Genomic DNA, 16,256 nt, shown 5'->3' with positions numbered 1-16,256 from the left:
AATGGATAGTGAATGGAAGATTCTGTGAAAGATCTCACTTTATTTACTAATAGTCTTCAAATAAAAATTGAATCGAATCAGAATAATCAGCAAAGGATCCTACATAAGGATGTTTTGTAAAATATTTTTGAAAAATACACAGTCATGCAATGAACGCTTAATATACAAGCTTTGTACTATCTTTCTAAAAAAATGTCATGGAGTATTTTTCCTCCAAATACAGTTAGAAGAATGTCCAATACTGATATTCATTTCAGCTTGTGCCGAATCTCTATAGGTATGAAGTTAGACAGTTAAGTAGGTATAATTATTGTTTAACAATTTTCAATTAACCCTTATTTGTTCAAATTATATCCAGGCAAATATTTAACCCTATTAAAGTCTAAACACTTATTTTTTCAAATTATATCTAAGGAATTATTTGACTACATTAAAGTCTAATAGGATCGTTATAATTCTAGTAAGTATAACCAACTATAAAGCTATGAAAATTATCACACACAGTTGAATCACAAACAAAACTAAGAATCTTAAATGATGAAAATATAACTGGTAAGCATAAGAATGAAGCAATTCACACTGTTGTAGTTTATACACTGTGTTACATTTGTAAATATTTTAAAGACACTTGGGCTCAAACTCACACTTACGCGACTCAAGTCGAGAAGAGACTGTGACTCTAGTCTCTTATCGACGCAGCATGTGTTTCCAAATGGTGACACTCAGACCAGTCGATTCTAGTCTCTGTGACGTCACCGTTTGAAAACGAACGCTGCGTCGAGAAGAGACTCAAGTCGCAGTCTCTTCTCGAACTGAGTCGCGTGAGTGTGAGTTGAGCCTTTCTTTTCTTGGGGAAATGAGGTATGCATTGCACTCCTGCAAGGCAGATGTAGCCCCTCCTCAGGAATGAAACGCATACCTCATTTCGCCAATTTATTCAAATTCCATCTATTTGCCTCATTTTACAAAAGTAAGTGTTTTTCAAATATTTACAGATGTAACACAGTCTCTGAACTATAACAAAGCTATTATACAGAGTGAGTCATATGTATGGGAACCCTTCAATAAGATGAAGACTGTTGTGGATATAATACTGTAACTTTCAGGATAAGTTATTGGTCGAATACTCTACCTTTTGACGTACAACTGAATTTCAACCCCTCATAAGGGATTGTAACTCGAATATTTTAAATGTAACACCCATTGTGTGATAAATCAAAAGACATTCTTAAAACAAGAAATATAACATAAATTAAAATGTTCTATGATACTTGTATCCAAAATGACGGCTGATTGAAGTTTTAGTTTTTAAAGAAATGAGGGGTTGTAACTCAAACATTTGAAATGTTAACACCCATTGTGTGGTACATCATTTTGAAGGCCTTTTCAAAACAAGAAAGATGACATCAATAAAAATGTTCTATGATACTTAAATTTGGTCATATCTCCTGAACGGTAAGGAATTTTGCAAATATGATTCCAGATACGTGTTTCTCGCATCATAGACATAAGATCACAGAGTTTGAGCGATTTCTATTCTTCACAAAATTATCTAAAATGGCGGCTGATTAAAGATTTTGTTTTTAAATAAATATATATATATAAAAGCGAAATTGCACTCACTCACTGACTGACTGACTGACTGACTCACTCACTCACTCGCATAACTAAAAATCTATCAGACCAAAAACGTTCAAATTTGGTAGGTATGTTCAGTTGGCCCTTTAGAAGGCGCACTAAGAAATCTTTTGGCGATATTTTAACTCTAAGGGTGGTTTTTAAGGGTTTAAAGTTCGTCTTTTAGCATGTATATTCTCTTCTCCCAATCTCTTAATTATAATGGAATTACCATGTCATATGTTACTATAGAACTATAATCTAGATAGAGTACCTCTTCGAAACAGTTGTTAACTGGCAACTAAATTAATAATTTTGTCAGGTTGGCATTAAGTTGAGTTGACTTTGTTAGGTTGGCACCAAGTTGAAGATTTAAATGCATTTATCGCGGAAAAATTGATTGGGCACTGCTACTTCAATCCTGGGAATATAATATTACTAGCCGTCAGGCTCGCTTCGCTCGCCATATCCGTTTGGCCAGACGTTTAGTCTGGACCCCCGACTGAATTGTCCTAACATATGATAAAAATGCTCAAATGAAAAATGCAGGCGAGCGAAGCGAGCCTGCTGATCTCATTCTTGGACGATCCAGTCGGGAGTCCAAGGGGCGGAGCCCCCTGGCTAGACGGGTATGGCGAGCGAAGCGAGCCTGACGGCTAGTAATTGATAAAGTTCAATCAGCCGCCATTTTGGATACAAGTATCATAGAACATTTTTATCAATGCCAACTTTCTTGTTAAGAAGACCTTTGAAATGATGAACCATACAATGGGTGTTTACATTTAAGATATTTGAGTTACAACCTTCAAGTCATCCCCTTCTGAGGGGTTGAAATTCAGTTGTACGTCAAAAGATAGAGTATTCGACCAATAACTTATCCTGAAAGTTACAGTATTATATCTACAACAGTCTCCAACTTACTGAAGGGTTCCCATTTGACTCACTCTAGTGTTTCGTCATGGAAAGCAACATCATAGAGAACTAATAGCATAAGTAGATATCCCATGGTATAGAGCGTTTATGTAGCAACTTTTATTGTTATCTCAAGCCGATGGTCACGTACTTCTTTCCCGAGAAGCTGTGTGACCCTGGTAGTCTCTCATATTGTGCCGTTCATACACTCTCACCCCAACAAAACAGTAAAAATCGACAGTAATCGGCTTGAGTTAACAGTAAAAGTTGCTACATGAACGCCCTATACCATGGGATATCTACTCACGCTATTGTTTCTCTATGGCACCATCAAAGCAATTTGATTCTTCATCAATCCATGACCAGTTTTCTTTGACCAATCTTTGATCAGCTTTCTTACACCAATCTTTGGCCAACTTTCTTTGACTAAACCCTCGACGATACATATCACAACTATGAATATAGAAATATAATAAATTGAAGATACTTGAAATGTTGTCCAAGAATCCACTTGATTTGAATAAAAGTTATTATTTCACAAGATCATTCTTTCGTGTCTGCTCACACATCATCAGCTGTAAGTTACAGTTGGGCACAAAATATTATCAAAAAATTCCGTTTCACATTTCAAGTCTCTTCAATTATGGAAGAGTTCCACAACATCAATATTCACTCTACAAAGTTAATTATAAAACTTTTTGTGTAGTTGAGAAGTTGATTTATTCATATTGAATGAAAAAAGACTAAGAAATTGTCAAAAACCACAGATTTATTGATACTTAGAAAGACAGGTTTCGGTTTTCTCAGTTTATCAGAGATTGAATAGAATAGAATAGAAGAGAATATTTTTGAAAGAAAGAAAGAAATATTTATTGCCAAAATCATTAAACAAACTTTACAAATGTGAAAAATATAAAAATTTTCATATACAATACATTGCAAAAACTTAAAATTAAAATATTTTCCATTTAAAAATCGATTATAATATTATCATTGGCGTTACCAGCAAAACTAAGTAGTTTGAGCGATGGCAACGAGTAATCAGTCGGCTATAATTAGTGGCTTGAGATTCAGTCGAAAATAGAAAAAAAATATAATAAAGAAAAAAGAAACATATGGAATGTATGATAAACTAGAAAAAAATAAAATTTCAATCCAAAAAGAAGAAGTACTACGAGTGAAATACTAAGAGAGCAGAAAAACTAGAATGAATTCATAATAATTTAAAAACTCAAAAGAAAAAGAGATGATTCATGTAATTATTAATCTACAATTCACTGTACATATGTAATCCATTTAGTAACATAATGTAATTCATTTGTAGCATATATGCAATTCCTTTTGTAAGCAAAGAGAGAATTAGAAAAACAATACAATACAGTACAAATGACACAAAAAATAAAACTTAAACTCAGAGAGAGAAAATTAATCTGGGAGTATAGCCCTACTAATAATAAATTCAGAGGAACTGAGAAAGACAGTATATGTACATCAAATTAAAATATTTTAGGTATGATATCTTCTGTCTTTATCCAGCTTTCAATTTTTAATTTAAGTGCTTTTGTAGGTTTTCTTGCAATGAAATGTTCTGGCATAATTGCATAATTTCTGGTAAATTCTGCATCTTTATTGCAGCAATATCTGAGGTCTTCTGACAATGGTGTAATAACCGAAACCGGTCTTTCTAAGTATCAATAAATCTGTGGTTTTTGACAATTTCTTAGTCTTTTTCATTCAATTAATTATAAAAATATAAATACGATTTTCAGATCAGTTCTACTCTTTGGCAATGAAAACGAAGAACAATATCATGAGTATTACTATAACGATAGCGAAAACAATAAGTCTTCTCAGAAGAACTTCATCGGCACCCCTCACAGTTTTCACCAGTGAATTGTTCAAAAGAAAAACAGTTTTACTTTCCTCGATTAGAGCCATCCTAGTTTTTTCATCCATGTTTGCAGCGATGGAGTTCATAGATTTGACTAGTTTAAGTTTCAGTTCATAGACCGAATTATCCCCAAAATCTGTGACGGCATCTCCACCTTTCCGTTTTGCCTCTGTGGTCACATCGTTAGAATACAGGAAATACGCGAAAGATCGGAATTTTTTGGTGACATTCCTCTTTTTACGGAGAATTTGGCCGCCAGAAAACAGACCCATGTAAAGATGGTAGACGTAGGCGCATAGTCTGATCGGGTCTTCCCTTTCGATGCGCTGCAGATGCGCCAGATAGTTGGCAACACTGTCTCGCGGTTTGTAGTTTTGGCGCCAGTTTGCGCCCAGATAGAAGTCAAGGTCGCGCTCAAAGGCCTCTGAGCGGGCCATGCCTTCTATGTGCAGTTCGCCAACTGGTGTGTCGCGCAGTCGATGCATGGCCAACTCGAGGTAGCGGAAAATCTCGTAGAACACCAGCAGGCCTTCGGCCCAAACGGAATTGTCCGACATGGCTGTGGAACGAAACAGAAAGTTGTCGATTAGCGGGCAAAATTTCAAAAGAAAATATTCTATTTCATTTTATAGCATCCATCAACCACCTATATTGATTTAAATCAAGCTGTCATATGATTCAAAGCTAATATTTTTGTCATCAATGAGTCAAAGACACAAGAGGCCATTTAATCATTGAATACCAGATCCGAGTTTCCAGAAAAATTAAATTACTGGGGGTTCAGATTGACAATCATTTGACATGGAGTGACCACATAGATTCAGTATGTAGTAAGCTTTCAAAGGTTATTTGTTTGTTAAAGACTTTGATATACCATGTAGCTGAAAGTTATTTTATAAGTAACTATTATGCTCTATTTCATTCTATATTGAATTATGGTATTATTCTATGGGGAAATTGTGCAAGAGTATCCGAAGTTTTGTTATTACAAAAGAAAGCAATTAGAATTATAACCAATTCAGAGATGAGAGCCCACTGTAAGCCACTTTTTATTAAAAGTAGAGTAATGACAGTTATTTGTTTGTACATATACACCCTGCTACTACATGTCAAATCTCAGGAAACAAATCTAACCAGCAACAAAAACATCCACACACACCATACAAGAAACTATGCAAATTTGCATACACCACAAGTACGGTTATCAAAGATCTTAAGAAGCCATGTAAATGTAGGTTTGAGACTCTTCAATCACCTTCCTCAAGAAATAAGAAATTTCCCGTTTTTGAAGTTTAAAGATGCACTTTACAATTTTCTAGTCAAAAATCCCTTTTACAGCTTGAAAGAGTACTATGAGAAGTGAATATATGAATGTATTATGACTTTTAAAAAATGTATACTTTGATGTTATTATGACTTATATTGTATAGAAATATATTAAGATGTAATTGAATATTATAACTATCTTGACAATGTCTCATGCAATCATGTAATTGTTTATTTATTTATTTATTTATAAGGTTAGCAAAAAATACAAGAATCGAAAAAGAAAAAAACAGGCTATTGCCTAAAACTTCTTCAATTTCCTAATTTAGTTTTAAATTTTCCAAATATTATAGGTTATGTCCATTCAAATTTCTACACCAAATCACAATCTAAAAATATAAATTAGAATAAAACAAACAATTTTAAATTTGGATGGATTAATAATAAAAGTTCCTTAAAAACATGAAAAAAAAATATTGTTCTTGGACAAATAAAAATATTCTATTCTATACAAAAAAGATTAGAAGGATTTGTCTTGATAATGAACAATTAAATATATTTTACTGTCGTTAACCTATATGAGAAAATTGACAACATTCTTTATTCTTTATAGATTCATACAATAAGTAAATAAGTAAATCATCAAGATGATAGGGAGAGAAAAAAATAAGGTAAACTTGTGCTATTCCTCTCCCAAATTTAGATAAGATTACACAAAGTCCGAAATAAGTTCATTGTTGTAGTTGTTCACTTCACAAAATTTTCAGTCCTCAATTATTTTCAGTAGATTTTTAAATTTAGATGCATTGTCGCAGTATACAAACTACCAAGTACAAAATTCAAGTGCAATAAAAAATATGATATGATATGAAAGGAAGCTAATAATTATAACTTGTATTTTGAAGCAGTTGGATTTGTTTTTATTTCATTTTTAAAATTGAATTCATTAGTTAAGCTTTGTAAATGTGAGACAAACCATCCTTCGACGCAAACCCAGCCTCCTAGGAGGAGTGATTTCAATAATGATTACTTAAAGGTGGAATAAACAAAGATACTGTCAGTTCCACATAATTTATTCAAGCCCAAACTGAAGTTTCAATGCACTTGAGGCCTCATTATGAGTGGTCTTTCTTGGTGGTTAGAGTCAACCATTAAAAACCCAAGTTTGGTCTGGAATAAATTATGTGGAACTGACAATATCTCTTTTATTCCACCTTAATATGAAGAAATTACACAACACCTCTGTTCATAGTGTAAATTTTATGTTTATTTTTTCATGTTCTGTAAGAATGGTACTATGAAGTTAATAAAGATAAATTCATTTCATTTTGGTTCTTTGGATTAACATCAACCAGAATACAATTTAAATGACATTTGGTTTGTATCAGCAAGCCTAATAAAAACAAAATTTATTTATTTATTTATATTTTATACAAAGAAGCACTGATTTGGAGAGAAAAACTAAGGATACTCCTTGTACTATTTCTCTCCCAAATTTAGATAACATTTTAAAAGTTAATCTATCGAAACTTGCAAGATGGGGGTTTGTCGTTTAATATGTATTTTGAACAACAAAATAATGTTAAAAGAATGAGTAATAAGTTAAGTAATGTCACAGATCTGTTTAAATAGTCTATGGTAATGTAGAGAGAACAGGCTAATAATTCCACAGACAAAGCAGAAACCATGAACACACTTTTCTAGACATATCTAATGTCAAAATTCTAGAAATAGAATATTTTTTTTCAAATAGTTGAAATAATTACCAAAAGCCAGCTTCGCATTAACAAGTGCGTCACTCATAGCATGAACATCTCTCGTAGCTTTCCTTAGCTGCTTGTTGAAAGGAACTTCTGAAGCCATTTTGAATTACCCTATAGACCTGGAAAACGAATCCAAACGTTAGTCTCACACCGATCAATTTTAATTGAAAATGACGCAAGTAAAAATAGCATTATTGAAATTAGTAATCAAATCAATTAATCTTTATTCACCTCTTAATCTTCACCAATTAATCTCTTAATCACCAATTAATCTTTGATCTTTATTCAATACCTTCTACTTCATCCATTACCAACAATTGTGGGATCGATGGCCTCAAAAAATCAAAACACGTCCGTCATTGAATACAAACGGTAAGGCTCAACTCACACTTACGCGACTCAAGTCGAGAAGAGACTGCGACTCTAGTCTCTTCTCTACGCAGCATGTGTTTTCAAATGGTGACACTCAGACCAGTCGATTCTAGCATAGAGAAACAATAGCGTAAGTAGATATCCCATGGTATAGGGTGCTTATGTCGCAACTTTACTGTTATCTCAAGTCGATTACTATCGATTATTGTAGATTTTCACTGTTTTGGACGGGTGAGAGAGTATGAACGGCACAATATTGATTGATTGATTGAGTACTTTATTTATGTAGATTACAATATATACACTGGCTTTTACACTTATATACAATAGCTTACAATACAGCAAAATTATAGATGAATTTACATAATGTAGACTAAGAAAATGATTTTTGAACTGAATATGATATGAAAAAAGGAATTGGTAATAGCTATAGATAATATTGTTATGCATCTACATAAATTGGCGGAGCTTTGGACATATCAATGTTCATTCTTTGGAAAGAATATTCAAAATATCCTTCCCACTAACACCCTACCAAGACGTTAATTTCATTAATTCAACTAAGGATTAATTAATATGGGAGACTACCAGCGTCACACAGCTTTTTGGGAAAGAAATACGTGGACTATCGGCTTGAGATAACAGTAAAAGTTGCGAGGTGAACGCCCTATACCATGGGATTTCTACTTAAGCTATTGTTTCTCTATGATTCTAGTCCACGCGACCTCACGACTGTGAGACTGAGTCGAGCGTTGACTCGACATGTTGGTCGAGCCTCGACTTGAGTTGCATGCATAGTACCGTGCATTTATAATGAAAGTGAGGTTATATTTGATGGAAGTGATGTTTTATCATTCTAGATAAAGACAATAATAAGAATAAGATAAGACAATATGTTCATAATAATTATGATAAAATTATTTACATGCTAATTAGTGACGAATTAGATCTTATATTTTTAATAAAGTAAGGTTAGAAAATGGAGTAGCATGGAACTGAAGTAGTGACAATGAGCAAGAAAGTCGTAAGGTCGAGAGACTGGAGTATTCTCGACTGGAGTCGTACGATTTGAGTCAAGCCAGTGTGGCATTGACTATTATAAAATTTGTTACATGCTAATTAGTGATGAATTAGATCTTATATGTTTAATAAAGTAAGGTTAGAGAATGGAGTAGCATGGAACTGAAATAGTGACAATGAGCCAAAAGTCTCAAGGTCGAGATACAGGAGTATCCTCGACTGGAATCGTACGATTTGAGTCGAGAAGGTGTGGCATTGATCATCTGGCATTGAACTTCAGCAGGTGTTGGAGATGTCAGCGGAGCATCTGCGGTCTTCAACTTCCAGGTCAATCGCTTCCGACTGAATGAGAGCAAGACGCAAAACATCATCTGCAGCTTATCGCGAAATCTGCCTCAAGGACAGGAACCGGTAAAGCTGCTGGGCTTTGTATTGGATTCGAAACTCAGCTGGGCTAGCCACATCCAACAGATGACTGGGAGACTGTCCCGAATCTGTTTCCTGTTGCTCAAGCTGAGGGGACAGGTGACAGAGGCATATCTGGTCATGGTGTATCATGCACTTTTCCACTGCCATATCTCCTATGGTCCACTCATGTGGGGTCATTCAGCCAAGGTTGTGGACATACTGAAACTGCTAGGATTATAACTGCAAGCGAACATCATGCACATTGCAAGCCCATTTTTGTTAGGCTGGGTATCCTAACAGTAGTCAGCCACTTCCTTCTTCTCTGCCTCATGTATATCAACAAAATTTGTTGACTCGGACTGATGTACATCACCACAACACCAGGCATCGAGTGCTGTTTGACACACCCAGGGTGCGCCTCCAGAGATCGCGGGTATGCTACAGGAGTGCAGCTCTCCGCTACTTCAACAACTCCTGCTACCTGCAGGAGTGAAGCAGTTGGATACCAGCAAGTTCGAGATGGTTGTGACCGGTTTTTTGAGAGCCAGGGCTTATTATGATGTACAGGAATTTTTAAATGATGACCTGTCTCAAATACTATCTTGCTAAGTCATAGAGCAAGGCCTTAGATGTTAACTAAGTGTGCTCTATCTTGATCGCTGCCATCTTGATAAATTAGTGTTTTTGAATTTTATTGTGAAATGACGCCATCGATCCCACAAGTATGGGTAATGGATGAAAAAGAAGGTGTAAGGTGTAGTGTGAGTTGAGCCTAATATTTCAGATGGCAGTGATCCACTGATCGCGCTTTCAGTAAAAATGCAAATTATTACCCAAATATTCATTTACACTGTAATATGCCTTGTCACACAGTATCTTCCGGACGGTTCTCCTGAAGGCGGCCTTATCCAATTGCTTCACACCATTACGCAGCTAGTCAAAGAATTACAGGGCAGAAATCCTATAACTGGTTTGTGGTCGATGGAGGCGTCTCCTGAGGACATCCAACAGCTCACTGCGCCTGGTGTTGTGGTAGTGGATGTCACTACAGGCAGCTAGAGAATTGTCTATCCTCTTTACATACACCAAGCGTAGGAGGATGTAATGGCTGATGACCGTTAGTACACCAAGCAAATATGGGCTTACAGTGGACAAGATGGTCGCTGCCTGTTAGGATTTTTACAGCCCTTTTTTGCAGCCTCAAGACATCTTGACATAAAAATTAAAATGATAACAGCTTGATTCAATCATAATATAGAGAAGAGGAGTATTTCACGATAAGAAACTTCTTGATTTCTCCATCTACATTTCATAACCAGTTTACTAGATAGATGGCGTCAAATTCTATATAATATATAGAATATTATTATATATTATAATAACTAATATTATTAGTTAAAAAACTCATGGGAGTTAAGAGACACATTATAAAAGCAATACTCACCAACTAATACTCTAGACTAGTGTTGTGTAATCTTATGTCTTTGTAAAAGACTCTTCTTCTGTAAACAAGTAATGTACAACTACAGGGAAAAATTGTCCAAGTTTTGCAATACAATACAAAAAAAGTTCAATACAGCCAAGAATATTTTTTTCAACAAGAATATTGATTTAAGAAACGTTTAAAGGCGTAGTAAACTTTCTATTTGGCATCAAAATATAACCTAAAAACTTTGGCAACCACAGACAGAAATCATGATCATCACAGCTGACAAGATATGATACCAAAACTACCAACCAATGTAGGAGCGACTCAAAAACATTCAAGAATGTTTATTGTTTCAATTAAAATGATATTCATTTCAAAGTGATTAATAACTTGACATTCCAACTGAATACTTTTTTCTAAATACAGTTGATTTAAACTCTTTACTTCTAATTAATATATATGAAGCAGACATTCTCCTCATAGAGGAAAAGCAAACAGCTGCTCAATACAGTTGCTTTTGTTTTAAATTTCAATAAATCCTATGGCTGAACGCAAAATTAGGTTACAATATTAGCTAACTATTGTGCAAATTTTATTGATTTTTTAAATACTAACTCTAGATTTGTTGAAATTAAATAAAAATAATTCAATGCAGTGTTTTAATGGATTTTATAGACTTTAATTCACTGAATCAGTGATTTAACCTATAGTTATTAAAAATAGTGATACCTTGGTGAGGTTATTTTAATTATTGATGGTTACTCAATAGAATAGTTTTTCTTTTTTGAATTGTTTCTAAAATTTATTCAGTCACATTCAAATTACAGATTGATCCACACCAACAATTAAATAAATAAAAGCTATTTTTATGTTATCAAAGAATCCATAGGATTCTGGATCTACTAACTAGCAGCTAGCTTATTGAGAACTCAACAAATTTTTAATTTTTGTAGATAAAGGTATTAGAATTCTAATGAACAAATGGATATTTCTACTCCTGAGGAAGAGGATTTCCCTGGACGATTGCTTCACCAGGTAAGACAGGAATTGAAGTGGAAATGTTACATCACTTCTATAATTATTATACATTTTATTCTTATAGTGTCTTTCTCCAATATTACTTCAGTAGAACAATGGAGGATAATGCTTTATAGGAGCAGTATAACATAATATCCATTATACATTTTTACTTCAGCTTCTCTCTACAATATTATTTTAGTAAAGCAATTGAGAATAATGCTTTCTTGTCACCCAACTTATTAGCCTATTTTGTTTCAGAGGTGTCACTGTGGAACAGGCAAGGGAAGTCTGACAGACTCACAGAAGTAGCTAATTTGTAGCTTATGGATACGTTTAGGTATCTTAACTTTTACTGTGGATACTGAACGCATCCATAATCAAAGGTTGTAGTTTCTTGACAACAATCTAAAACTAAATAACTAGTAGTTCTGTGAACAGTAGACCTCACGCAGTATTCTCATCTACAAGTACCTGATTGAAACTATAGACCTTATGGAAATACAGCAATAGACTGGCTTCTCCACACATCTGTGTAATCACTTGTCAGCTGATTTATGATAAATAATTCTATAGTCTGATTTTTAATCTCATATTGGCATATGAAGCAGGCTCTTTTTCCTTTTCTATCCTTGAAATGCAAAATTTCCAAAACCTTGTAGCCTATATACATCGACGCGCAATTTAAAAAGGAACATACCTGTCAAATTTCATAAAAATATATTACCGCGTTTCGCCGTAAAAGCGCAACATATAAACATTTAAACATTAAGAGAAATGCCAAACCGTCGACTTGAATCTTAGACCTCATTTCGCTCGGTCAATAATAAAATAAGCATCCTAGTTTGCTCGTTTAAAAATACAACCACTTGCTAATTGATACTTGAATCCTTCGTTGTTAGCTGGGATGACCAGACAGACTGTCTCAAGGAAGACGAGGGGCACGTCCCCTCAGATTTTGTTAAGACCATGGACATCGTTGGGGGAATAAAGGCTCATCCTCCAGCTCCGTCAGCGAATAGATGGGCCGCTCTACCAGTCGCTCCTTCATCGTGCGTTTGAAAGCATTTTTTCAGCATCCTTCACAGACCTGGGGAGCTAATTGAACAATTTAAGAGCCGCTATGTGGAAGCTCCTTTGGGTCCCCTGTCAGTCTGCTAAGGGGTATATTTAAGTTCCCTGCACCTCGGGTTTGGTGAACATGTACGCTACTCCGTTTCTTCAGGCTGTCCACTTTGTCTTTTACATATATTAATGAGCAATACATGTACTGGCTGAACATTGTCATAATTATCAGTTTTCTGAAGAGTGGCCTGCAATGTTCCAGGCGGTCCGAGAAGGTTATGTTCTGATTGCCTTTTCCTGAAGCAGTAGCACGTCCGATGCAGTCAAAGCATGCCCCCAAATCAAAATCCCGTAGGTTATTTGGCTGTGGAACAGTGAGTGATAGGCTGTCAGCAAATAATCGTCACCACATATCTCAGCTTTCTGAGCAGATGAAGTAGTCTTGAAAGTTTCGTACAAGTCTGAGTGATGTGTACATTCCATTTCAGCTTCCTGTCAATCCAGAATCCCAATAATTTCACTGGCACAATTTCAACATTCCCAACCATTTGCTTCAGATCCAGTGAATCTGTTAGGATTATTCTGGATGGATAAGAGATTAAGCTGTAATTACCATGTGCACAAAGTTTGACGGAAACTGTCCAGAGTGCTATTAAATTACCTGAGATATGTGGTGGATGAAAACAGTCGTATCATGGCCATGATTATCATAATCGCAATCTTATCATTGTGGCCTTCTTATCATTCACTGTTTAAAAGCCACATCATGTATGACCTGCCCACGCACCAGCTGTTCACGATGTGCTGCTACTGCAAAATAAGGCTCTGAGGATAATTTCATTTTTCTCCAGCTTCAGGATTGAAGATTCAAGACTCGTTTATTGTCAGAACATTAAAAACAATAATTCAAGACATCGTCCAAAAATATACAAGAAATCACAATTTTAACAATTTATCACAGGTCATAGAATTACATCACATTATTTAGTATTTAAAACTGTAAGGTTAGATGTCAATTAAATCAAATTTTACATCAATATATAACAGGCCATAAAAATTACAAATTACATCACATTATTTATGCATTACATCAAGTCATTTATACTGTAAGGACAGCAGTCAATTAAAATATTTTTCACACAAATTTTGAGCTGTCTAATTTCAAGCTCTTTTATTTCAACTGGTAACTTATTGTACATTTTTTTCCAAACTCAACAAAACTATTCAACATAAAGTGGTAGTTACACCGAGTCCTTCTGAGTGCTGTAACATGTCTAGTAAAATGGCTGTGTGCATTACTATTGATTGGAAAACTGTTTACATATTTCTTTGTGTACATCATGCATTCAAAAGCATACAGTGCAGTAATTGTCATGACTCTTAGGCTTTTAAACAATGGTTTACAATGGGTTCTACTATCCTTATTACAAATTACTCTGATAGCTCTCTTTTGTAATAAAAAAAGTGTCTTCACATTTGAATCTTTGCCCCATGCAACAATGCCATATGCCAAATGAGACTGAATATATGCATGACTAGCCGTCAGGCTCGCTTCGCTCGCCATACCCGTCTAGCCAGGGGGCTCCGCCCCCTGGACCCCCGACTGGATCGTCCAAGAATGAGATGACATTTTTATCATGTTAGGACAATCCAGTCGGGGGTCCAGACTAAACGTCTGGCTAAACAGATATGGCGAGCGAAGCGAGCCTGACGGCTAGTAATATAATATTCCCAAGATTGAAGTAGCAGTGTCCAATCAATTTTTCCGCGATAAATGCATTTGAATCTTCAACTTGGTGCGAACCTAACTAAGTCAACTCAACTTATGCCAACCTGACAAAATTATTAATTTAGATGCAAGTTAACAACTGTTTCGAAGAGGTACTCTATCTAGATTATAGTTCTATAGTAACATATGATATGGAAATTTCAATTATAATTAAGAGATTGGGAGAAGAAGAATATACATGCTAAAAGACGAACTTTAAACCCTTGAAAACAACCCTTAGAGTTAAAATATTGCCAAAAGATTTCTTAGTGCGCCTCTAAAGGGCCAACTGAACATACCTACCAAATTCGAACGTTTTTGGTCCGGTAGATTTTTAGTTATGCGAGTGAGTGAGTCAGTCAGTCAGTGAGTGAGTGCCATTTCGCTTTTATATATATATATATATATAATATATATATATATATATATATATATATTAATATATATATAGATAAACAGCAATCAACACATCAAGACTAATAATATGCCTTAATCTGCTAAGCATAAAAATATCTCTAGACGCCTTACTACACAGTAAGCTGACATGCTTTTCCCACTTTAAATTATTTTGTAATGTGATGCCTAGAAACTTCACATGATCAATATCACATCGGTCACTTAAATCAAATTTTAACAACAGTGTTTTGTCTTTGTTGAGACGGAGAGTTTGCAGCTGTCCAGTCTTCGATAGTTGCATTGATAAAATTAAGGAAATTTATGTTGTCAAATAATTTCTCACACTTGACTTGTATTGCTAGATCATCAGCAAACATAAACGCCCTGACATCACGACCAGGGATCACTGCAGGTGACTATTTAGGGATCTCGGGATACTCATGGTGTATAGTCATATGTATTGTGCATGCTGACGTATATTGATGAATCAGGAGCTGCTTCAAAAACGGTGTGATATACTCAGCCACAATAGGAAACATGCCACTATAGTGAGGTCTACGTTATAATGATAGGGGATAAAGATAGGAGAAAAACGTTGCCGATCCTCTGTTTTTTTAATGCCTTCTATAGACGGTAGCTGATACAGGTTTATTAATGTAATATCAACTGTTCATTATCGTTTAAAATGATCAATTATATTTTATTAAACAAAAATAGTATATTTTGCACCTAGAGCAGAAAATAAGATTTTTCCTGCTCGAAATCGGTTTTCAAGTCCGAGGCCGTAGGCCGAGGACTAGAAAAGATTGAGAGCTGGAAAAACATTATTGCCCGTGGTGCGAACGCTATTTTTCGCCACATACAAAAATAAACAATATATATGATATATATATATATATATATATATATATATATATATGAGAATAGTTGTTTACTAAGCACTTCCGAAAGCAGAAGTGGAAGGTGATAGCTCTCTAACAAATCTGAGGTAATCTGAATATCAGGAAATTGTCCTCAAGTATTTTTATTTTTTATTCTGATTTGTCCAAATAACCTAAAAGATGATGTTCAATTATGTGGGAGGTTGAGTTTATACTTTTTTATTCTTTCAAATGACAATAAGATGATATTATTATAAATGTTTTAATTATTGAATAATGAACACAAATAATGAAAAGTTTTTTGATCACCTTTCTTAGTTCAATGTTAGCGGCTGGAAAGGCTACTCTTTCCGGCCTAGGCCGGAAAGTAACCTGTTCTGACGTCAGACGAGAGTCGTCTGCAAACTATGTCTTTCAGATCTACGTAGGGACTGGAAAACAGCTGCTTTCT

The 16,256-nt window shown here is 34.8% G+C and overlaps 2 protein-coding genes across 2 annotated transcripts in view; both read right to left on the bottom strand.

Annotated features, from left to right (window-relative positions):
- Positions 1-3,873: 3,873 nt before the first annotated feature.
- LOC111056053 (heme oxygenase 1) lies at positions 3,874-10,915 on the bottom strand. Its single transcript, XM_022343373.2, has 3 exons — positions 10,694-10,915; positions 7,453-7,568; positions 3,874-4,979 (listed from the first exon to the last, which is right to left on the bottom strand). The coding sequence occupies exons 2-3, from the start codon at positions 7,547-7,549 to the stop codon at positions 4,306-4,308; spliced, it is 771 nt and encodes a 256-aa protein (XP_022199065.2). The 5' UTR covers positions 7,550-7,568; positions 10,694-10,915; the 3' UTR covers positions 3,874-4,305.
- A 2,121-nt stretch (positions 10,916-13,036) lies between these two features.
- Positions 13,037-16,256, bottom strand: part of LOC120349572 (leucine-rich repeat serine/threonine-protein kinase 1-like) — a 40,240-nt gene continuing 37,020 nt past the window's right edge. Inside the window, exon 9 of the mRNA XM_039419959.1 lies at positions 13,037-13,252. Coding sequence (XP_039275893.1) covers positions 13,037-13,252 — 216 coding nt within the window. The remainder of the gene's footprint in view (positions 13,253-16,256) is intronic.

Source organism: Nilaparvata lugens, chromosome 2 (assembly GCF_014356525.2).
Source record: "Nilaparvata lugens isolate BPH chromosome 2, ASM1435652v1, whole genome shotgun sequence".
Taxonomy (NCBI): Eukaryota; Metazoa; Arthropoda; class Insecta; order Hemiptera; family Delphacidae; genus Nilaparvata; species Nilaparvata lugens.
This window is presented reverse-complemented; position numbering and strand designations above follow the sequence as displayed.